At 38.2% G+C, this 22,715-nt stretch overlaps 1 protein-coding gene across 2 annotated transcripts in view; it reads left to right on the top strand.

Moving 5' to 3' along the window:
* LOC117302889 (collagen alpha-1(XI) chain-like) overlaps nucleotides 1-18,540 on the top strand; it is a 64,530-nt gene extending 45,990 nt beyond the window's left edge. The window contains exons 43-63 of one of the 2 annotated variants that reach the window (XM_033786855.1): nucleotides 542-595; nucleotides 1,460-1,567; nucleotides 1,771-1,824; nucleotides 2,169-2,222; nucleotides 2,689-2,742; nucleotides 3,302-3,409; nucleotides 3,980-4,033; nucleotides 4,384-4,437; nucleotides 4,640-4,693; nucleotides 6,080-6,187; nucleotides 6,948-7,001; nucleotides 7,477-7,548; nucleotides 8,020-8,037; nucleotides 8,191-8,211; nucleotides 8,573-8,869; nucleotides 9,396-9,543; nucleotides 10,018-10,130; nucleotides 11,708-11,740; nucleotides 13,429-13,488; nucleotides 14,157-14,375; nucleotides 15,146-18,540. In XM_033786855.1, coding sequence (XP_033642746.1) covers nucleotides 542-595; nucleotides 1,460-1,567; nucleotides 1,771-1,824; nucleotides 2,169-2,222; nucleotides 2,689-2,742; nucleotides 3,302-3,409; nucleotides 3,980-4,033; nucleotides 4,384-4,437; nucleotides 4,640-4,693; nucleotides 6,080-6,187; nucleotides 6,948-7,001; nucleotides 7,477-7,548; nucleotides 8,020-8,037; nucleotides 8,191-8,211; nucleotides 8,573-8,869; nucleotides 9,396-9,543; nucleotides 10,018-10,130; nucleotides 11,708-11,740; nucleotides 13,429-13,488; nucleotides 14,157-14,375; nucleotides 15,146-15,289 — 1,881 coding nt within the window. In that variant the 3' untranslated portion in view covers nucleotides 15,290-18,540. The remainder of the gene's footprint in view (nucleotides 1-541; nucleotides 596-1,459; nucleotides 1,568-1,770; nucleotides 1,825-2,168; nucleotides 2,223-2,688; nucleotides 2,743-3,301; nucleotides 3,410-3,979; nucleotides 4,034-4,383; nucleotides 4,438-4,639; nucleotides 4,694-6,079; nucleotides 6,188-6,947; nucleotides 7,002-7,476; nucleotides 7,549-8,019; nucleotides 8,038-8,190; nucleotides 8,212-8,572; nucleotides 8,870-9,395; nucleotides 9,544-10,017; nucleotides 10,131-11,707; nucleotides 11,741-13,428; nucleotides 13,489-14,156; nucleotides 14,376-15,145) is intronic. The other variant, XM_033786856.1, reaches the window with a different exon arrangement.
* Nucleotides 18,541-22,715: the final 4,175 nt, after the last annotated feature.

The raw sequence follows: 22,715 nt of genomic DNA, 5'->3' as shown, positions 1-22,715 counted from the left end.
TAGTTCAACTATGTCCACAAGATCTTTACTTATTTTAATTCTGGTCTCGTTAAAGCATTTCTGGTCCAGTGCACATTCTTATCCAATCCTGCATTCTTCTAGATTTCTGGTCCAGTGCACATTCTTAGCCAATCCTGCATTCTTCTAGATTTCTGGTCCAGTGCACATTCTTAGCCAATCCTGCATTCTTCTAGATTTCTGGTCCAGTGCACATTCTTAGCCAATCCTGCATTCTTCTAGATTTCTGGTCCAGTGCACATTCTTAGCCAATCCTGCATTCTTCTAGATTTCTGGTCCAGTGCACATTCTTAGCCAATCCTGCATTCTTCTAGATTTCTGGTCCAGTGCACATTCTTAGACAATCCTGCATTCTTCTAGATTTCTGGTCCAGTGCACATTCTTAGACAATCCTGCATTCTTCTAGATTTCCACTCAATTCAACCCATCTTCTGAAATACTAACCTATGATAGGAATAGAGATTTTGAAAAAAAAAAGGAAATCACAATAATAATTTTTGTTTTTTGTTTTTGCCAATTTTAGGGTGAGAAGGGATCTGTTGGGATACCAGGCCGTTCAGGAAGAGATGGTCCACAGGTTTGTATTTTCAATTATCTTTCAACTCGTGTTAATCCCAGAGTTTTGTTTGCAACAAGTGTCGAGCCAGGATGATTGCTGTGAGGCAGTACTGCTGTGAGGGTGCATACATATTGATCATGTACCTGTCTTGCAAATGTTTAGTGTTGCATTGAGCAACTTGGGTCAATTAACTCCCGTTGTGTTTTAGTGAATCAAGAAACACAAACGGTTGTTGTGTTGTTAGAGATTTTGTACACAGCACTGTCAGGCAATGGTTATATTAATTCATTATGTGTCAAAAAAAGGGCAAGTTCTTTTGACCGATGGGACAAGATTAAATGCAGTGGACATGTACAGTCACTTGAGGGTATTGTGTGTGAGTCTCTTGCTCCAGTTTTGGTCTCAGAGTTTTGTGACCTGACAGTTTAAAACAAAATTATATAATAAACCACAAGGGAAACTTACAGGGATAAAATATTGTAATGATTTGGGTTGAACAAATAAACAATTACTGGAGTTTCTCCCTCCATGGTTCAAGCTCTTAATCAGTTTACAAATTTAGGACTGAAGAGCTTCTCTACATGTTTGGACTAGTTTTATTACACAGTGTTGGAAAACCTAACTTGAGTGTACAACAAATAGATAAAGTTTGTGGGTTCGAATCCCACCCAAGTAATATGCCTGTGATGTTTTTCACCGCTTGGGAAAGTACTGAGTATACTGTGCTTACACACACTAGTGTATATGGGTAAAACCAAAATTAATATTCTTCATCCCTGATGCAAATTTCCATCTAGTATAAAGAAAGTAGTTATGATAAAATTATTATTTTAATTTGCAGCATAAATGTGACAATATTTGTTTTTGTGTTTGTGTTGTCAGGGAGCTAAGGGAGACGCAGGAAACAAAGGAGAGCCAGGATCACCAGGATTCCCCGGACCAAATGGTCCACCAGGACCTGAAGGACCTCAAGGACCCAAGGGTAACCCGGTAAGTCACCTAGAATTGGGTAGATAGGGTGTTTTCTCTTGCCAGGATTCTCCCAGGACCTGAAGGACCTCAAGGACTCGAGGGTAAACCGTTGAGCAAGTTGAGAGTTGGTGATCATAATAAATGATTAATTTGTGAAAATAATGATTTATTTGTGAAAATAGTTATTGATTTGCTTGAATTTTTTTTATTTTTCTCCACAGGGCCCAATTGGATTTCCAGGTGAACCAGGAGACCCAGGCACACCAGGACAACCCGTAAGTCTCATCTTTCATTTCATTTCATTTAGTACTTAAAGCCAATTCAAACTTGAGTTAACATATGCAAGCCCCTATTCTAAGAAACTCTGTGGATGTAAAAACAGACACATTTTCTAGCTGCTGCGTTTTGTTAGGCCCACACAGAGATCATACCACACTTTACACGCTCCTCCCCAGACGTTCAAGTAGCAGTGGCAGTACTTTCCACATTATGGGGATGCCATTAAAGCCAAAACCAGGGGCTACAGAGACCAAGACCTCAGTGACACTGGGTGTAATTACACGCCTGTTGTAGGTGACATTTGACTGAATATGTTTTTTTCTTTTTTCCTTCCTTGAAGGGAGTACCAGGAGACCCAGGGGAGGATGGAGAAGATGGTGATCCAGGACGCCCGGTAAGTCAAAACAAAACTTTTACAATTCAGTAACTATATGAGAGGTTTTGGCGTAGCATCATGGTGAAAATCACTTCGGAGTAGTGTTGGTTCTGAAAATAAACGTTGGTTGACAACTCAATGTTTCTATTGTTATGCTCTAATTGTTTAGAATTCAGAAAACCAAATCTAGTTTTACCCATGGTTTAACTCTCCCTCTTTTTATAGGATTTGTTTAAATCAATCTTTTGTGACTATAGTTTAAATAATAGAACTAATAATACTACAGAGCTTCTTAGAGGAACGATACTTGAAGCAAGACAAAAGAGTGGTTTACTTTACTTCATTTGATCACAATTCATATGGTTCTCCTACTCGAAACCTAAAAACAAAATATAACTACTTTTTGTATTTATAAATAGACTGGAATAAAAATTTTAAAATATATTGTGACCTGATTATTATTATTTGTGTTTTTTGATTGAAGGGACCTCAAGGTCCACCTGGAGATATTGGACATACTGGACCTCGAGGGAAACCGGTAAGTTTGCAATTGATTTTGTCCTTTTTTCTTAGGTTAATCCAAATAGAACCTAAACGTTATGCAGCTTCTCTTTTTATCAGTAAGATAAAGAGGCTGCTTTAAAGGACACTATTGGTAATTATCAAAGAACAGTATTCACTCTTGGTGTATCTCAACCTATGCATAAAATAACAAACCAGTGAACATTTGGACTCAAATGGTCATCGAAGTGGCAGCAAGAGATAGATGAAGAAAAACACATTTGTTGCACAAATGTGTGTGCTTTCAGATGCATACAAATAAAAGGCTTCAGGTCTGATGTCTTTTAATATTTGAGTTAGAAATTACCTTTTTCTCAAAAACTATGATACTTCAGAGGGAGGCGTTTCTCACAATGTTTTATACCATAAACAGCTCTCCATTGCTCATTATACCAAGTAAGTTTTTTATGCTAAAAAGTATTTTGAGTAATTACCAGAAGTGTCCTGTGCCTTTAATAATCGATCCTATAGAGGACTCTTGGCTGCATTAAGCCATCTTTGGATGCTTTTAATTGGTTGTTTATCTTTATTGACAGGGTAAACCTGGTCTAAATGGAGCTCCTGGTGAGCAAGGCCCTAAGGGTGACTCAGGAGACATGGGACCCCCAGGTATCCGAGGAGATCCAGGACCACCTGGCATACCCGTGAGTTCATTCTCAATAATTGGTTGTTATTTTTGTATTTAGACAACTTGCCGCTTTATAGGTTTTATAGACTATGAAATTTCTTAATTTCCTTCTGTGTATTGACCTACTTTTTTTGACCTACGTTAACCACTGTGCAATTCAGCCTTCAAGCTGCAATATGGTGTAAAAAAACCAATAATAATAAAAACAAGGTGTCAATGGACTTTGACATAGGGTATTTTCCAAACATCGGCTTAGGCTAAAACAAGGTGTCAATGGACTTTGACATAGGGTATTTTCCAAACATCGGCTTAGGCTAAAACAAGGTGTCAATGGACTTTGACATAGGGTATTTTCCAAACATCGGCTTAGGCTAAAACAAGGTGTCAATGGACTTTGACTTTTGGGTATTTTCCAAACATCGGCTTAGGCTCCATCTCTGTCTCATAGGCTCTCTTTGATGTTGGAAACACCGTGCAGAATGTACACAGCTAGAGCTGGAGCTGGAACTGGAGCCGAGGTTCGGAAAATACCCACCATGATAACAGCTAACATTTTAATCTGTCTATTTTCTGTTTGTTTATTAAGGGTGAGCCAGGACCCCAGGGACCCCAGGGCATCAGAGGTCTCTCAGGACCTGAGGTAAGTCAGTAACTTCCTCCTGGCATTCCTCTTTCTTCCTTCAGAAAAATACAAGCTTTTCTCTCTCTTAAGTCCATTAGGTCGTCCGCCGTCCCATGGTCGTCTGAAAAACAAGATATGCACTGCTTCTCTTCTTGCAATATGCCCAAGCTTTGGTGAATCAAAATGCCATGAGGAGAAAAAAAATCTATTTCCAGTGATCAGATGGATTTCTGCCGAATATTTTCATAATCCTAGATGAGTACAAGTGGTTGTGTGAGAGTCTTCACACAAGCCTTCCTTCTTGAATTCTCAAAGTAATATAATAGTATAAACACTAATGTGATGTACTTCCCTGTCTGATTCCATAGGGTGACCCAGGAGAGCAAGGACCACAAGGACAAGGAGGTCCACAAGGACCAATGGTAAGTTTCCACTCATCAAAGTTGAGTTGAGAGGGAAAATACCTAAATAAAATGTTCACAACTGCATAATGGGCATATCTAATTGTAGTAGTTTTTTATCTGCCCGAAATGCCGTCAAACAAACGCTTTGACCAATTGCAAATATATTAAACCAAATTAATAAGAAATTAATAACTGACTGACTGTTGTTACTTTTACTCAGGGTCCAGAGGGTCCACGTGGCTTAACAGGTGATCCGGGTCCAATTGGACCAAAGGTGAGTCTGTCATTCTGTTAGCTGGAAGATAAAACATTAGGTGCTTCGGTTGGACTGTAGAGACGCTGTCTTGTGCCAAACACTGTCTTGTGCCAAACACCGTCTTGTGCCAAATTCCGTCTTGTGCCAAACACCGTCTTGTGCCAAATACCGTCTTGTGCCAAACACCATCCCATGGGCCTGGCACTGTAGGAATGGCAGGTACTTTGAATGGTTGCTATCACTCCATAAAATAAGAAGGGCACAATTTTGCTTAGCAAATTTCTGCTAAGCAAAAGTGAGCAGGTTACCTGTCACAAATGGTACATGTGACATGCTTTTTAGCTGGTAACCTAAATCTGGTGAGCATAATTGTTTTTATGCTTAAACAGCTCTATGAAGTAGGGGAGTGGTTGTAAAATATCTCCAATCTTAGACCAGCCTGCCCTCCGTACATGATGCTCAAATCTTAGACCAGCCTGCCCTCCGTACATGATGCTCAAATCTTAGACCAGCCTGCCCTCCGTACATGATGCTCAAATCTTAGACCAGCCTGCCCTCCGTACATGATGCTCAAATCTTAGACCAGCCTGCCCTCCGTACATGATGCTCAAATCTTAGACCAGCCTGCCCTCCGTACATGATGCTCAAATCTTAGACCAGCCTGCCCTCCGTACATGATGCTCAAATCTTAGACCAGCCTGCCCTCCGTACATGATGCTCAAATCTTAGACCAGCCTGCCCTCCGTACATGATGCTCAAATCTTAGACCAGCCTGCCCTCCGTACATGATGCTCAAATCTTAGACCAGCCTGCCCTCCGTACATGATGCTCAAATCTTAGACCAGCCTGCCCTCCGTACATGATGCTCAAATCTTAGACCAGCCTGCCCTCCGTACATGATGCTCAAATCTTAGACCAGCCTGCCCTCCGTACATGATGCTCAAATCTTAGACCAGCCTGCCCTCCGTACATGATGCTCAAATCTTAGACCAGCCTGCCCTCCGTACATGATGCTCAAATCTTAGACCAGCCTGCCCTCCGTACATGATGCTCAAATCTTAGACCAGCCTGCCCTCCGTACATGATGCTCAAATCTTAGACCAGCCTGCCCTCCGTACATGATGCTCAAATCTTAGACCAGCCTGCCCTCCGTACATGATGCTCAAATCTTAGACCAGCCTGCCCTCCGTACATGATGCTCAAATCTTAGACCAGCCTGCCCTCCGTACATGATGCTCAAATCTTAGACCAGCCTGCCCTCCGTACATGATGCTCAAATCTTAGACCAGCCTGCCCTCCGTACATGATGCTCAAATCTTAGACCAGCCTGCCCTCCGTACATGATGTATTTAATTTCAATCTCTGATAATTTGTGCTTCATTGGGAATAATCTTGTTTTTTTAGGGTGATATTGGTTTGATGGGATTGACCGGAGAAATAGGAGACCCTGGGGAGAAGGGTGATAAGGGAGAACAAGGTGAATCTGGACCAAGAGGACCTCGAGGAGAACAGGTTTGGATTTATGATTCAATGGTTGCCGGCTATGGCTACGGCCTATTGCTGCTTTATCATGCTTTGTATAAGATGTCATGAGCAACACCCTTAGCAACTGTTGTAGCTGTAGCCACTGCCAACAATATAGCACTATTTTTCAGTGGTTTGTTACTTAACATAAAACGTTACAGTTTATTATGGACCTAGCCTTTACCAAGTACATAAATTCAAGTCAGGTCTTGTTTTTTATCTTTTTATATTTTCCTTTTTCCTAAAAGGATATTTGAAACTTTGGGTTCCATGAACATTCTGCACAGGATCAGTTTTGTTGTCCTCATCTTCAAAATCACTAATTTTCCTTCTCTTTGTTCCGAGTTTAGCTTGTCTCTTTATAACTAGTCATTGCACTATAGTTTTGTGAAAGTCAGCTTCTGCAAACTATATAAGGGTATTACTATTATATAAGCAGTTTTTAAAATTTCATTTGCTCTGATCTATAAAATGACCCATGTTGAAGCTTTTTGTAATTTTGTCTTAGCTTTCAAGCCAAGTGTATACAATTTCTAAATCTTGTATAACTAGTTGTTGAACTCACTCTGTATACACTTTGAATGGTATTTCTTTTTACTGCAATGGTATTTTCTTTGTACTGGTCATTTTAAAGTCTTCTATACACCATGATGTATGCCATGAGGTGTGCATAAGGCTGTCAGACTTAAGGTATATCTTGTCAATACACTTTTTTGTAACTCAAGTTATTTGTTGATTTCCTTCTTAGGGTGTTGAAGGACCACAAGGACCTATGGGACCCGAAGGACCACCTGGTGTTCGGGTAAGAACTCTAAGATCTTGTTAACATAATGTTTTTGACATATAACTGTACTTTTTAAGAAACGTTGATTTCTGCAGTGAGTATAGTTTTATTTAACTGCGTTGTGCATTTTAAACTTCTTACCAATGTGTTTGTGTGAAGCGCCTTGGCCACATTTTTTAGCGGGATCTGAGCTTTATAAGGTTTGTTTAAAAAAAAAAAATTGTAGCTCCGCTTTTCTCAATAACAGCACCACAACAATTTAAGCGGTGAATTGTATTGTAAATTATGATAAGTGTTCTGAATGCATTATACGATGATTATGCCATAACAGTTTAAAACAAAATACAAGACAAATACCTTGAGATGCAAAAGCAAACATGTACTATAATCTGTAGATCTGTTGCCCCACTTAGAAACTAGGGTACACTATGAAATCAATTAAAGCAGATAATTATACAAGACTAATAATATTTTTGTTTGATTGTTCTAACAGGGTGTCCCTGGCCCCCCTGGACCATCTGGTATCCGAGGTGACTATGGACCAAAGGGTGATCTAGGACCCGCGGTAAGTTCAGAACATCATTTAAATCATTTGTCTTGAATTCTTCTTTTTTTTCAATGTATTTCTGTTCTGTCTTGACCTAAAATTTATATATTTTTTTTGTAGAATAATCAGAGTACTATTTGTACCTAACTAACATGGGGACTATTTCACAAAGATAGTCTTAACTAAGGACTAGTCCTAGAACTCTTCAGGAGTTATTCAAAAATTAAGACTGAGGCTAAGTTAGGACGAGTTATTATGAGGAGTAACTCGTCCTAACTCGAGATAAGACTAGTCTAAACTGTTTATGAGATCCATCCCTGGTGTAACAACCATCTACCGGGATGTTTGAATCCTTTTTGTTCTTGTTGTCATTAAGAATAAAGCCACTAATACACCATGTTAAAGTACCGCATGAATCCCTTTCATCATCATTATTATTACGATCGTGATTAATGCTAATATTTCTTCCCATTTTTTATTTACCTGCAGGGACCTCCAGGACCTCCAGTGAGTATAAAATTACATTTTCATCAAATAGAATAAATAAAGCAAGGATAATTTACCACAAAGAAATAACCAAACAATTTTATTGTCTGTTTTTTTCATTTTAAACAAAATGTACAACAAATTTAACAAGTTGTGCCTCTTTTTTTATTTTAGGGACCAGAAGCAAGTGCTGAGGTGAGTGTTCAAACTTTGATTCCAACCAAAACATGCTTTACAAACTTTTTAAAAAAGCGGGTCTACTCAACTCAACAAAAATACCCACAACAGAGCCATTATCGCACTGACTTTTAATTACAAGTGCCACTTGCAAAAGATATACCTACAAAGGATTACTCGCAAGATCATTTCAGTGTCATTCACTTTGATCACTTTCAAAGTAGAACTCAATAATGTATTTAAAATCTTTTGTTTTCAGTCATACTAAAAGTCAAGGTCCACACTATTTTATGTTATTACTGTAAACACAAGTTATTTAACAGTGGAGGTCTACTTAGGGTTTTATATTAACTACCAATTTAACCCGTTTCAATATTAGTACCTCCAAGCTCTACTCGACCAGGGCATCTTAAACATCCGCCCAGACCTGTACCCTGGTTTCTACCCTGATGAGTTCCCAGGAGGTACCTATGCACCCTTCACTGCTGCACCTAACGAGGGAGGAGGTGGAGGACCTGGTGGACCGGATAGTAGCAGCAGCTACACAGGCTCAGTCAAGAGAAGAAGACGAGAAGCTGGCGATGATCCCAATGCTGCTGGTACTGACTTTGAAGACAACCTAATTCCGGAAAATGCTGAGGACTACTTTTATTTTGATTACGGAGAATTACCAGAAGTAGGTCAACCTGCTTTTTGTATAAATTCCATAAAAAAAGAAAATTCGAACAAAAGTGAAGGAATGTTTTATATATGGTAAGGAACTTGAGTTCCTCAGGGTCGGAACTAGCCCCTTATCACCAGTGCCCAGCTTCATAAAGCTGATTAGCAGAAACACTGGAAAACAGATTTCTGTGCTATAAGCAAAACATGAGTGGGGCACCAACTGCAGCAATGTACACTTAATAGAATTTTGGCTGGTAACCAGTTTCTGTTGAGCAGATTTGTCTGTGCTTAACAAGTTTATAATGATTGAAGGCTTTATGAAATTGGGCCCTGATCTGTTCGGTGGTTTTGTTGCAAGACACCTTTTCTCGAATTGGCATGGGGACATGCAGGGTTCGAATCCCACCCGTATAATATGCCTGTGGATTGTTTTCCCGGAGGATTCGGGAAGGCATTGAGTAAAAATAGTGAATATCACACAACAGTGTTGGTTATAAACAAAATTGTAAACTTTTGTTTTTGGTTTGATTTTTCAATAGGCCTACATGGAAGCCTTGGTTCAACTTTTCACCTCCCTGCGTGCTTTGAAAGAAGAAATGGAACAGATGAAGAACCCAATCGGAACCATCAAAAACCCAGCCAGGACATGCAAAGATCTTTACCTTAGCCACAAAGACTTCAAGGATGGTATGCTTTATTCAAAAAGAACAACAAATATTATACAAGATAGATGATCTTTCTATCAAGGAAACTCGGCAAACTCCCACAAGAAGATAAAAACACCCTTGTTGCACAAATTTGTGTTTTTAGATGCACTAGAGAGCCTTTAGGTCTGAAGTCTTTCTCAGATTCAAATATTTAGTGAAAAATACCTCTTTATAAAAAACTACATTTCTCATAATGTTTTATAAAATCAACAGTTCTCTGTTGCTCGTTACCAAGTAACTTTTTATTCTTGGTTTGAGTAATAACCTAATGTGTCCAGTGCCTTTCATACTTACGAAAACTACACAATGTTTTATACTATCAATAGCTCTCCATTGCTCATTACAAAGTAAGTTTTTATGCTAATATATATTTTGAGTAATAACCAAAAGTATCTAGTGCCTTTGTTCCCGTAAACTAGAAGATTTGAAAGTGTTTTCTTTGTATGTGTTTTAGGTCATTACTGGATTGATCCCAATCAGGGGTGTACTAAGGATGCCTTGGAGGTCTTCTGTAACATGACGGCTGAAGGAGAGACGTGTATCTACCCTGACCAGGATGAGAGCGAGGTACCAAAACTCTGGCATGCTTTGCTTTAATCTCATAATGCTACGCTAAAAACAACAGCTCCTGTTTGTCAATACTTTTTTGAAATATTATTTTTCAAAAGAACAACAAGGTTGTGGAAATGTCAAAGAAGTTTTTATGAAATCAAAATGCATCCTGGATATATCAGAAAGTGTTCATCATCTCAAGATGTGACCTTCTAAGGGGATGAAATTCATGTTTGCATCTAGGTTCTACTGGGGGCTCTGTTAAGAAGGAATTTGAAAAAAATATATCATCTTCATCTCCTTTTCAAAAACCTTATTGTGTACTCCTGGTTTTTTGCGGCAGCGTCTCCTTGACAGAGCACCAAGCAATTACTCTAATGGGTCAGAAATTGGCTGACCCAAATAAGTGGCAATACCAATGGGAATTTCCCAATACCAAGCTCTACTCTATTTTGCATATATTGCTGAGGTCAAACAATACGCACTGCGCACAACTCTCAGCCAATGATAGGTCTTGATTGACCTCAGAGGGCGCTGTTTAGACTTCATATGCAAGGGTTCTATTTATCAGTCAGGCTGAGGCATGACACCCGTTATTCTGAAATCAAACTATCTAAGATCACATTTTAAACAAGTTTGTTTTCCCTGTCGGAAGAACACAGTCGGGCAATCCATTTTCTCACAAACTATAAGTTCTAACTAAAAGGAAAAGACTTTCAAATTGGAAATGCAAACATTCCAAAGCAACTCTGAGGAAGTTTAAGTTTAGATTATTGCAAGTGGCTGATGAATGCATGTTCAGATAAAACAATTAGTCAATAAGCTGATATTATTCGAGGCTGATTAACTCTTGTTTGATTTTTCATTTATGGATTGTATTTTATTATATTAATATTAATTTTTTGTTAAATAGATGTGTTATTCTATTTTTCCCTTCGCCAGTTTTACCCCTCAGTGCATTGTCCGAATGTCCTGTTCTCTAAAAACCCATCCTTGTTTTTGACATTTCTTTCATGCATTTTCCCAATCAATTTTTAGCAAAAACTGCTTCAGTTTCATTAAAACACTTTCACATTTATAAGTTTTGCCTTTTAAGCTATTGCATTTAAAACACATTTTGTGGGCACATGATTTCATTTTCATTCAAATGCATTGCAATCATTGTATTTCATGTATATACTTTAATTTTAAGCATAATTTTCCCCCATTGTTTAGTTGAATTTCTACTACTTAATACAATAGATGCAACTTGATGGTTGACCATTTCCCTGACGTTCCAACCATTTGTTATAATATTCCCATTTCATTGTCTTACTTTTCATCATAAAATCCTTTAATTTCATTTTAAAAGTCTATGTTTATCCTTAATTCCTCCATGCTCATTCCGTGTCTATGTTAAATTTCTTTGTTAATTTGTCCAATGAGTTAACCCCTACGCATATCCTCTCTCCCCACCCAAACTTTCTTAATAAGCATCTTGGCTTTTAATATTATTCTAAGAGTGTTAATAATAACCAGTTTTTTGGAATCTTGTTTCTTTTCCTCTTTTTCTCTCTCCTATGTGCATTGTATATTACATCTGTGCCCCCAAGTCTGAGGATTTCATCGCAGCGTTTGATGACGTGGTACACAAATTTGAGACTTCTCTTGTATTTGTTGTTGTTGTTGTTTTTTCTTCCATGATCAACAAGATCTATTTCCCTTGTCACGATCAAAATACACGTACAATCAAGAGACGATTCATTGCATCGCATTGTGTTTGAATGATGAATGTATTAATATGAATAAATAATGCACCTATAAATTAAGCACCCATCCCGCTCAGGCCCAGCTACATGGCTTGAATTCAAATTGCCTGTTACTCCATCGATTTTGGCAATTTTGATGTACAGAAAACAAAATTGCTGTGTGGGGGGGGGGGACCTGATTGGGGTGGTGGCACTAATTGATAGGTTTTACTGTATTAGTGTAGAGCACTAACCATTACCATGCATGACCAAGGGTTCAACCCATCGACTGAGTTTCTAAAACAATGTCAAAATTAAATGAGGAATAACGATGCCTCTTTACAATAAAAGAAAACTCTTAGTATCACTGCTCTATGAAACAGGGGCACAATTTGATAGAGCTGCTTAACGGTAAGCAATTTTGTTCTGCTTACTGCAGCAGGTGTTAAACAGTAGCAAGTGTGCACTTTCTCTAATCATGGATTTGCATTGTTAGTCATTTATTTGCTTAGAGTAAGCACATGAAAGTTACCATGTATTTTCTTGTGATTACGGTTAGCAACGCTACCGATAGCAATGTTAAAAAACACAGAGTTTAAAAAAATATATATATATATATAAACTTATTTTGGTTCCAAATTTTGCTTGGAATCAAATAAACACAAGTAGGCAAAATAATAATTACAAGGGAATGCTCTCTGCAGACTTCTTTGTGGTGGTCCTGGACAAATAAAGATGAATATGCAGTCTAGCTTTTGAGTTACACAAGAATCATATCTTTGTAATTTCACCATTCCAGAAAATTACGCAGTGCTGCCAAAATATTTTTTGTGTCTCCCATGTTCAATATAGCAATAACTAAGCAATGTATTTCAAACACACAAAGGGCGCTGACTATTTTGAATGAATGTTAAGACAAAAATGATTGCTCATTTAAAAGAAGTCCATTCATGTGGATATTTTTTTTTCCCCTTTCCTTTTTCCCCGTTTATTTATTAATTTTTTTTATGTTTCTATTTGCAGCAGCCCTTTCTACTAATTATGTATACAGTTGACACCAATTAAGCCTCAATGGTCCCATAAATCAAAAGATGTACCAAACAACAACTATCTAAACAGTAATATATTAAACAATAAGTCAGCCCTATTAGGTCTTGCCATCTGGTGAATTCATTGTTTGCCCAAAACTGCTTTCAAAAAGTATGGTGATACATTGTTGACAGCAGCCACAGATGGAGCATTTATTCTGGCGTACGTTTTGTTCACGCCATTTATTCGCTTACAATAATATTGTGATGAAAGTGAGAAAATAAACGCAACTTTCAATCTGAAAAGAATACATTATGCAGTGTAATCAGTACCTTTTCAAAAAGTTGAAAGTTAAATCAATTTTTGGTTTGTTTTTGATTTATTAGTAGAGTTTAACAATCATGCAGGCATCAGGAACTATGTCAACAATTCATCCATGTAATTGTATGTTGTATTATTAATATCCGTGTACATTCCGTCTACTGTTTACATTCTGTCATTTATATCTGATTGATTAATGATAGCTTTATATTTAACTTGTGATGTCTCTTTTATAGATGCGGGGTTACCGAAAGGCTAAACCTGGTGCATGGTTCAGTGACACTAAAGTGGACCCGGTGAGTATGATTTAAGAACCGGTAGATGACACATATTACCCGGCGTAGCTTCGGGGCCGGCACATAGGCACCTCATCAATGTTCACGTACCTCCAGTTGCCCTGACGACGAAACTTTAGATGCATAAAAAAGGATAACATAACCCCTACCACTCCCCCACCCCCACATGTATCATACAAATAATCCTCTGTTGAATGGGGGAACTTTTGTAAGCTGCAAGATGCATTTAGCCTTCATTTAGTACCATTGACTGCCACAAAGTTTCATACCTTCCATGTTTGTGTACTGACGACTAAAGCTCTTTCATACGACAAAGTTAGCAAGGGACCCCTGTTAAATTGATGTCATTTGTAAATGGCTAAAGAGAAGGGGATGGATGCATGATGGACCGATGTATGTAAGTTAGTGGGAACTTCCTGTGTATTTGTGAAATTGTTCATTTAGCAAACAAGCCTATCCCAAAAAGTCCCTTTCACACAGTAGGTTTGGCAAGGTAGCATTGCTAAATTGCTCTCGTATGTGAAAAGGGTTTAATAAGTCTCCACAGTCGTAGAGTTTTGTGGCAAGAGCCAGTGGTTGGATAAAGGGGAGTATACTGACAGGTCAGAGCTACGTAAATGCTGTAAAACCACAAATAATAACTCCTTTTCTTACATTTGTTTCTGTAGTTGACCTACAAGAGTATTAGCACCGTACAGCTGACCTTCCTACGCCTCCTCAGCACCCAAGCTACACAGAATTTCACCTACATGTGCAGCCGTAGTGCTGGTTGGTTCGATAAGTCACTGGGTTCGTTTGATAACGCCATCAAACTACAGGGAGCTAATGAGGAGGAGTTTGCGTATGGATCAACCATGGAACCTGAAGTCCTTCTAGATAATTGCAAGGTAAGGGTCTTTATTGGTGACTTTGTTTAAACACTTCTACCCGATCTTATACCTTGTGTGCAATGGTAGAAGGATCATTTAGGAAAAAAAGTTTCCGTAACCTGTAACCACCGTTTCATTCGTTATGAAATAAATTAACTTTTGGGGTTGAACAAAGAATTGACTAGAGTGGGATTCGAACCAACGACCTCCGGATTAACGTGCCGGCGCTCTACCAACTGAGTTATCTAGCCCTACATTGGCGTGTCCCTATTTTGTCAATATCTTTGTTCGGGGTGCCAGTCAGCAGCCATACAACCGTTAACTGCCGTGTAGCCAGGGATCACTCCCAAATTACGATACAACCTGGGAAGCGGCAGCCAGAAGAATAAATTAACAACTAATTACTCAGTGAGATATGCCTTTTGGTAAAAAATGAGTGAAAAGTAGTGGCAGGATACGAACAATTTTCCGGATCATTTTGTCAAGAGGCACCTCATCTCTTGAGCAATCTTCCCTGAGCACCCTCCAAGCAGAATCCTTATATATTTTGAAGTCATCAGTGAAGACGTAAACCTAATTGAAATAGTTTGGATGATGACGACCCTGCAATGCAAACCAAACTCTAAACAAGTTTATTCTCTTATTGGGAACTTATTCTACACTGATCGGAAAGGGGGGGGGGCACAGAATAAGGTTAAATATATCCCGAGTTGGAACGAATTGCCTCACCGTCTCGGTTCAGTTGACATTCATAAATTCACCTGTCGCCATTCTCTCTTTGATACTAGGACAAGCCTGGAAAGGGAGAGACTGTCCTACAAATCACCACCACTAAGCTGCAACAGCTTCCAATTATGGACTTTGCAGCTCGTGACTTCGGAACAAAGTCTCAAAGATTTGGCTACAAGGCGGGTCCCGTGTGCTTTAACTAAGGGGCGCAGGCAGCAGCTGTATTCCCGAAGCATCCCTCTACCTGTTGTCTGGCTCGGATGACCCCAAGGGATGCTGTCTCAACATTGGTGCTATTCGTGTTTGTGATTTTTTTTATAAGTTTACTAATGAAAATAATACAAAGGGGTATCTTGTAGGTGATACATTGTGGTGTTACCGTAGTTACTCTACAAAAATTATAAACAAAATAGGTTTACAGTAGAAGGGCATCGTCTAGAAGTTATTTTTTTCTTTTTTTAGTAGAGATTCTGCTTAATTTTAACTTAGTATAAATTAGACACAGATGTTTATTAACTTTAATGCATCCGGTAGCACTTCTGCATAAAAATATTAAAATGCTGCTGCATGTGTACATTTGTTCAAATAATAATAGAGAACTTAACAATAGCAGTCGATGAAGTTGTGAATACAATTTGTAGTCCACCATTCTTGCCATTTTCTTTTGGTTTAAAAACAAATATCTTTACCCACTTGCCTTGTCACTTTTTTCCAGTTTTATGTAAAATTAAATTGAAGTTGGGTATTTTTATCTTGATTTCTTGTTTTTTTTTGTAAGTAATAACAACGTTTAATAGAAAGCAGAGTAGGTTTTAGACATAATTAATTTTATATTGTGTGTTAAAACAAGAAGAAAAAATAACTGCTTTTTATAAAAGAGATCATTAAATTTAAGTACCAATTAACGAATATCGAGACTTTGGAGAAAATTACCACGAACAATTTTCCCTCGATCATGCTGCCTTTAATTAACACTCTAAAATAAGCTAATGACAACTGGTTAACTTTGCACCATACCCCGGGTAAAACGAACAAAGGTTAAAGTTATTTTATATTCTACACATCAGTATTATTTTGCAGATATTGTTTCCGTACACTATTACGGATTTGGCTTAGTCTACCGTTTGGGCTCAACCCGCAAGTTTGAAGCCAAATAAGGATATCACACATTTTCTAATTAACTGACGGGGCCCGAGCCCTTATCGCTAAGCCAATTTCCTAATCTTTAAGCCCAAGCCATAAGTCCAAGCCCCAATGTAGGTCTGCCATTCGTGATTCTTCAGAAAACCGCAAAAATTACAATATGAAATCTTTATCACAAAGCACACATCGTTTCCCTTTTTCCCTTTTTTGTAAAAAACCACGCTCAAACCAAAGTGGGGTTTAACGGGAATTAATTATATCTGGGTTATTTCTGCGTCAAAATCATCATTGTACCTGATTCATCGTAGGCCTACCCTACTAAAATTGCATACGATGTAAAACACGTTGTATTACATCGTTTGAGTCCCTCTTTATAGTATTGTTGTGTTTTCTGTTTTGGGAAGTGGTTTCTACAAATTTGAATTGTATATTATTTTTTAACGAATTACTTGCTTCATTTACTGGACTTTTTTGTAGACTAGATTTTCCCCAGCAGTTGCGTATAGTTTGCTCCAGTAAACCCGAATTACAAATAGGGCTGTTTTTTTATTTTTTATTGCATGTATACCTTTTTATATTTTTTTATTTCCTTAAGTATTTTGTTAAGAACGAACCATAAGTTTATTTGTCGGTTTACATTAACTGATTGTTTTGTGTATAGTTGTACGCCATACTGTAGCTTTGTTTTCGGATCTCAACGATTTACTCTTAACCCAAGACCAATCAGTAATTACACATCGTCAGCTCCACACCAGGGTGCTACCAGATTATGTGCATGAGCAATTTGAATTTGACGCGCTCAGCAGAGTCAAGGTCAATGATGTATGATAACAGAAAACTAAAAGCCTAGAGCTGTTTTTTTACATAAATTCTCATTTTACAGATGTTGTGTTACTATAGACCCCATTGTGAAGGTTAATCCTCGTGTGGTTCCGACAGCCCATCTTCACTCACCAGGAAGGGGGAAACTCTGCAAATCTCACTCGCAATAAACTAGCATGTATCTTTTATATGGGTTATTGTGATGACGAATCGCGTGTTTAAAGGGTCATGCTTGAGTGCAAGCGAGAATTGCAAAGTTTTTTTCCCAGCTGAAAAAGCTACACAATCAAAAACGTACTAAACGTAATAAGAAAGGAACCTCGATTGTGTTATAAAACTGCATAAAGTATACTGAAATGATATTTCAGAAAGTGACATTAAGAACAGATATTTTCCCGCAGTCATATTGGACAGAAGATTTGTCCTATAGTCGACTACTTCATATCGTACATAAATGTAATTCGAGTATTATGAAAACAAAAAGCGTCTCCATTTAACTTATGTTGCGTAGATTACAGTATTTTCCACGGGCATCAATGTTCACAGTTGTTCAGTGTTACTACATTACACAATTCACCCTAAGAATCTGCCAGTAAATATTGCCCTTTTTTCGTGGTAACTTATCCATTCAAGACAATGCTGACTTTTTGGTACAGTATGTATAGGCCTACGACTATTGCAAGAACTATCTATTTGTCCATATAAATAGAGTAAAGATGTTTATTTCATGATAAAGACATCCGTATGATTTCATCATCAAAAAATGGCGAACGATCTCAAAAGAAGAAAAAATGGCGAACGATCTCAAAAGAAGAAAAAATGGCGAACGATCCCAAAATAAACTGTTGGGCGTATCTTTGTTATTTCTACCTCTCCGTCTGTTAAGAGTCTTTTAAACTCTTGTTATAAAAAATAAATGGTCGCCAGAACCATGGTGTGTAGTATTCAACAAACAAACACAATTATTTAAACAAATCTCACATAGTTGATTAGCGTCATTTTTTGAGGAAGAATAAGAAGGAAGAAGAAAAACTAGAGCAACAGTGTTAGGACTTGTTAACAGCTTGGTTCTAAACGGATCCATACTCGGGCCTTGTTGTCAGTCTATGTATATAAACTATGGAGCTGTATTTCCTGTTTGACGCTGTGACGTGATTTTTTCCAACCGTCCAGTACTATACAGGAATTAATAAAATCAAAAGGCCTGTTTTCTGCTCTGTATTCCAACTGTGTAAGCCGTGACTTAACATATATATTTACCTTGCTGTTGTTGTTGTTAGAATTATTTTATACGCCGCTTCGTATATTTTTAGCTTGCAAGAAATAGAAAATGGCTCAGATTTATCTGCACTGAAGTGTTGGGTTGATTCTCCTCATCATTTTTTATTCTTTGTTCCCACTTTGGCCGTTGGTGATAAGGCAGGAATTTGTATATGTTTGAATAACTTCTTTTGTTTACGATTACAATAACAGTTAGAAACAACCCTAATCGTCGACTGTGTCGTTGGTTATACATACATATTGGAATAATTTTAAACTGTGGAAGAGGGTGATGTTCTGGTTTTAACAAAGACGTTTAAGTTGTGTTTCAATATTGACCAGTCACACATTCACACCCAGCCAACATCTACGGATCCTGATTGTTGTCCCTTTTATAAACAATTATCTTGTTATTATGTTGCACCAAAAAATTCCTTGTGGGGTCCATTGTTCCATTTTGTAAAAGACCCAACAATGGCATCACGTAAGCTCACACATTGTGTGCAGATCCTCATGGTTCACCTTCTATACACGGTAGCGAAACGATGACGTCCTCTGTACGTCACCATTCCTGGGTCCCTTTTCTTTAAAGGCACTAGACACCTTTGGTTCTTGTCAAAGACCAGTATTCTCATTTGGTGTATCCCAACAAATGCATCAAATAACAAACCTGTGAAAATCTGGGTATCGAAGTTGCAAGAGAATAACGAAAGAAAAGACACCCTTGTTGCACAGCTTTGAGTGCTTTCAGATGCATAATAAAAGGCTTCTATTCGAGTGAGAAACTACCTCTTTCTCCAAAATTAAAACTATGTTACTTTAGAGGGGGCCGTTTCTCACAAGTTTTTGTACCCGTATTCATTGTACCCGTTACCAAGTTAGTATTTATGCTAACAATTATTTGGAGTCATTACCAATAGTGTCCGATGCCTTCAAAGATGCGATGATAAAGAGTATCACATAACGCCCATCCATGCGTGCTGAGATGGTTGCTCTAGACTCCTTGTGCAACGTCACAGCTGCGAGTTTTGCACTTTAGTGGTTGACAAAAGTACAGGCGACCTGCAATAAATTTACTGCAATAAATTACACATCTCAATGGTTGTGCTACTAAAAACAAAGGGTATACTTTTGCCAACCTGGTGACAACATACACAATCTTGACATTCAATGTTGTAAACAAAAATATTCATATTAGTCATAGGGCCAATCCAATTGATGAGGCCTAGTTATAGGCAATAATTTAAATAAAATAAAAATTCTCGAAACCTCGGCTTTGTTTGAGCTAAAGGCCCAATTTCATACAGCTGCCTCAGCAGAAAATATTGTGCAATCATTGTCTGCGAAGCTAAAATTAGCAGGATGTCAGTCACAGATACCATTATGTGGAATTTTGCATCTTCTTTTTGTGCTTAAAAGAAACTATGAAAATGGACCCTAGTTTATTCTCGTTTTATTTGAAGCCCCCATGTGACGAAAGTGAATTTCAAAATAAATGCCGGGCCAAGGCTGGTGCCAAACTCCAAAGGCAGTGGTTTTTAATAGCCTTTTCGAAACCTCAGATTGGGCTCAGGCTTGGGCCTCTGCCTTGTCGAAATGACTGACGAAGCCGGCCCAAGCCTGGGTCTAATATTATTCCAAGCCGTGATTTCGAAAAGGACCTGTATTGTTTCGAACGCGTAGGCCTAAACGGGACCAACAAAATCGTGGCCCATTTTCATAAGGGTGGTAAGTACACAACTAAACGAATAACAATCTCCTTTAGAAGAAATGGGTTACCATCTAAAAGGATATGTATTGGTATAGCAACGGGTACCCCGCTAACGTATTTCTAAGCAAAATCTGGTTCACAAAGGATGCCTCAAAACCTCCTTAGTCCCGCATTATGAAGATTCCATTTTGCTAAAAGGGGTGGCAAGGACCGTTCCGAAAATTATTTTTTTAATTACAAGTTACCAGTATCGGCGGTAAATTGTATCGTATTTTACCGAGGTTAGGCCTAGATGACAAATACAGAATTGCTCTTTCAGGAAGTTTTATAACACTGTCAGCATTTCTACCATCGGTTGTATTGTATTTAACAGCCAGTCCAAAAACGTTATATACCAGTAAACATTTAATCATTGTTTTGTCATGTTAAAATCAGAGGGAATTGGGGGGGGGGGGAAATTAACCTTTGGTTTGTTGAACAGCACCTCAACACAGAAGACCAAAGAAGTTTTGTTCTATTTAGTTAATATGACAACACCCCTCGTTTATTTATTCAATAAATCCCTCTCTCATACGAAAATCTAACCTAGAAGAAATTTAGCAGACGATAAGGAAAAGAAAACGGCAAACGGAAGTTTTGGCCATTAGTCGAGGACCCTGTCTTCGCACATAGGATTTGTATACATAAGTTCACTCGTATCCAGGTGGAACTTGAAGTATGTTGAAAATGCAGTTTCTCCTCGCAAGAATGAACATTCCGTGTCACGAAGTCTGCACAAGTTATCAACTTTTTTATGTAAATTCCCTCCTACTGAAAAGCTTCAAAAGTGTTCCAACCTTTGAAGGATAGACTCTGGTTATAACAAGAGAGGTAAGTTCCCCTATATTTTGATATTTACGTGTTATTTTCCGCAAACATATGATGAAAAACGGGATTGGGCAACGAGTGCATTCTTCACATACTTGATGTGTATACGGCGTGTAACAATGCACACACCCATGTATTCAGCAAGCTATTGATCATCAAACGAACTTGCAAACGCTTCAAATACTTCAACCCTGCGCGAGAAATACACATTACATGATTACCATTGTTATCACACATGACTCTATTATTAGCGTGTAAGAATGGGAGAAAAAGGGCAACTCTGGAAACTATATGGACATAGTCGACATTTTGATGGTGTTGCCCCCCTGCTCTCGGCCGTCATGGCCGTATAATTTTGACATGTACATGTATAGTGCCAGTGGTGTACGCCGGTTGTTCTACTGCTGCATAGTACACGACCGTTGTTGTACTGCTAATTGAGTGTGGACTCACAAAGATGGAGGTCTCTTCACGAATTGAAAACGCTCAATTAGCCTGTTTTTTGTCGCCAGATTGGGTGGTTAACACACCGACCGTGCATCAAATGCAGCCCCGGCCCTCTGTTGACTATATAGCTGCTATGATAGGTTGTTTCCTTTGATTATTAATCATTAAATATCTGTACCCACTATCGCCATACGCGCAGACATTGCTAATCTTGTTGATTTTTTGCATCACTAATTTTAGGTAAAATTGAGTGAAAGAAACATATATCATGGTTTTGTTTATCAGTTCTAGATGTTAACATGTGGGTAACATTGGAAAATTGCAATTCAGTCTCAAACCTTTTTCCTTTGTCCCCATTATTGTTCGAGCAAAAGTTGGTCAAATATTGCGGCCGTTGTGGGCATTTTGGGACAAGCCGCTTGCATCCGCTGTATGGTGTCTATAATAATGTTAACATTTAAATACATCAGGCAAACATAAATAAGGGGTAAAATTCATTAAAGGCCTATTTGCAAAGAGATGAGCGGTGGCGCCGATTTTATGATTAAGTACAGTTCGAGAGACAAACAGTAACAGAGCATGCCTGATTAATTTTTATTTATTTATTATTATTATTTATTTATTTTTGGTGGGGTGGGGATGGTGGGGTATGCAATTGCATTATTACAATAGAAATAGAGTCCTAGCTTTGGGTTCTGACCATACGCGCCGGACACTCCTGAGTCAGCATTGATATGGAATCCAGATCGGAGGGGACTTGACCCATTTCGGGATCAGGATGACCAGGAAACTGTTTTTCAAAAAAAGAAAATCTCAGATTCGGCGTCTGACGCATTCCTGAGGTTTTTTTTGCTTCTTCTTCAGAATTTTCCCCACTGTTTCCCTTCTTTTTTTGTATGGGACCGGGTGACTCTTCCGTCTTTATAACTTGCAACTTCACGTATAATTTTTCTCCGAAAAGGAAGCTTTGGTTTGTAAGAAAATGTACATCATGTATGAACATACGTTGCCATAACGTGTTAACAATCGTCACTGGATTAGATTGAAATAGTTTTCTTTTGGGTTTCACACTAACCGTCTGTCGATATTTTAATATAGTTTATAATGAACAGTAAAATAGTAGCTCCAGCGAAGGTACAATACCATGATTTTCACATTGTATTCATCAAACATCAGAAATCGTTGCGTTCACACTCCCAAACACCAGCTAGACATCACTGCTGTTAATTACCCATGATATACATTTCAGCTTGAATATCATAAATTGATTACTAACACCTTTCTGACCTTTGAGTGCAAACCTATGGCATACACCGATCAAAATATTCCAGAATGTTTTGTTACTCATTAATATAATAATGAAGCCGCTCGTTCGTCTA

Source organism: Asterias rubens, chromosome 19, assembly GCF_902459465.1.
Source record: "Asterias rubens chromosome 19, eAstRub1.3, whole genome shotgun sequence".
NCBI lineage: Eukaryota > Metazoa > Echinodermata > Asteroidea > Forcipulatida > Asteriidae > Asterias > Asterias rubens.
The sequence above is the reverse complement of the archived record's forward strand: the minus strand, read 5'-3'. Positions and strand labels throughout refer to the sequence as shown.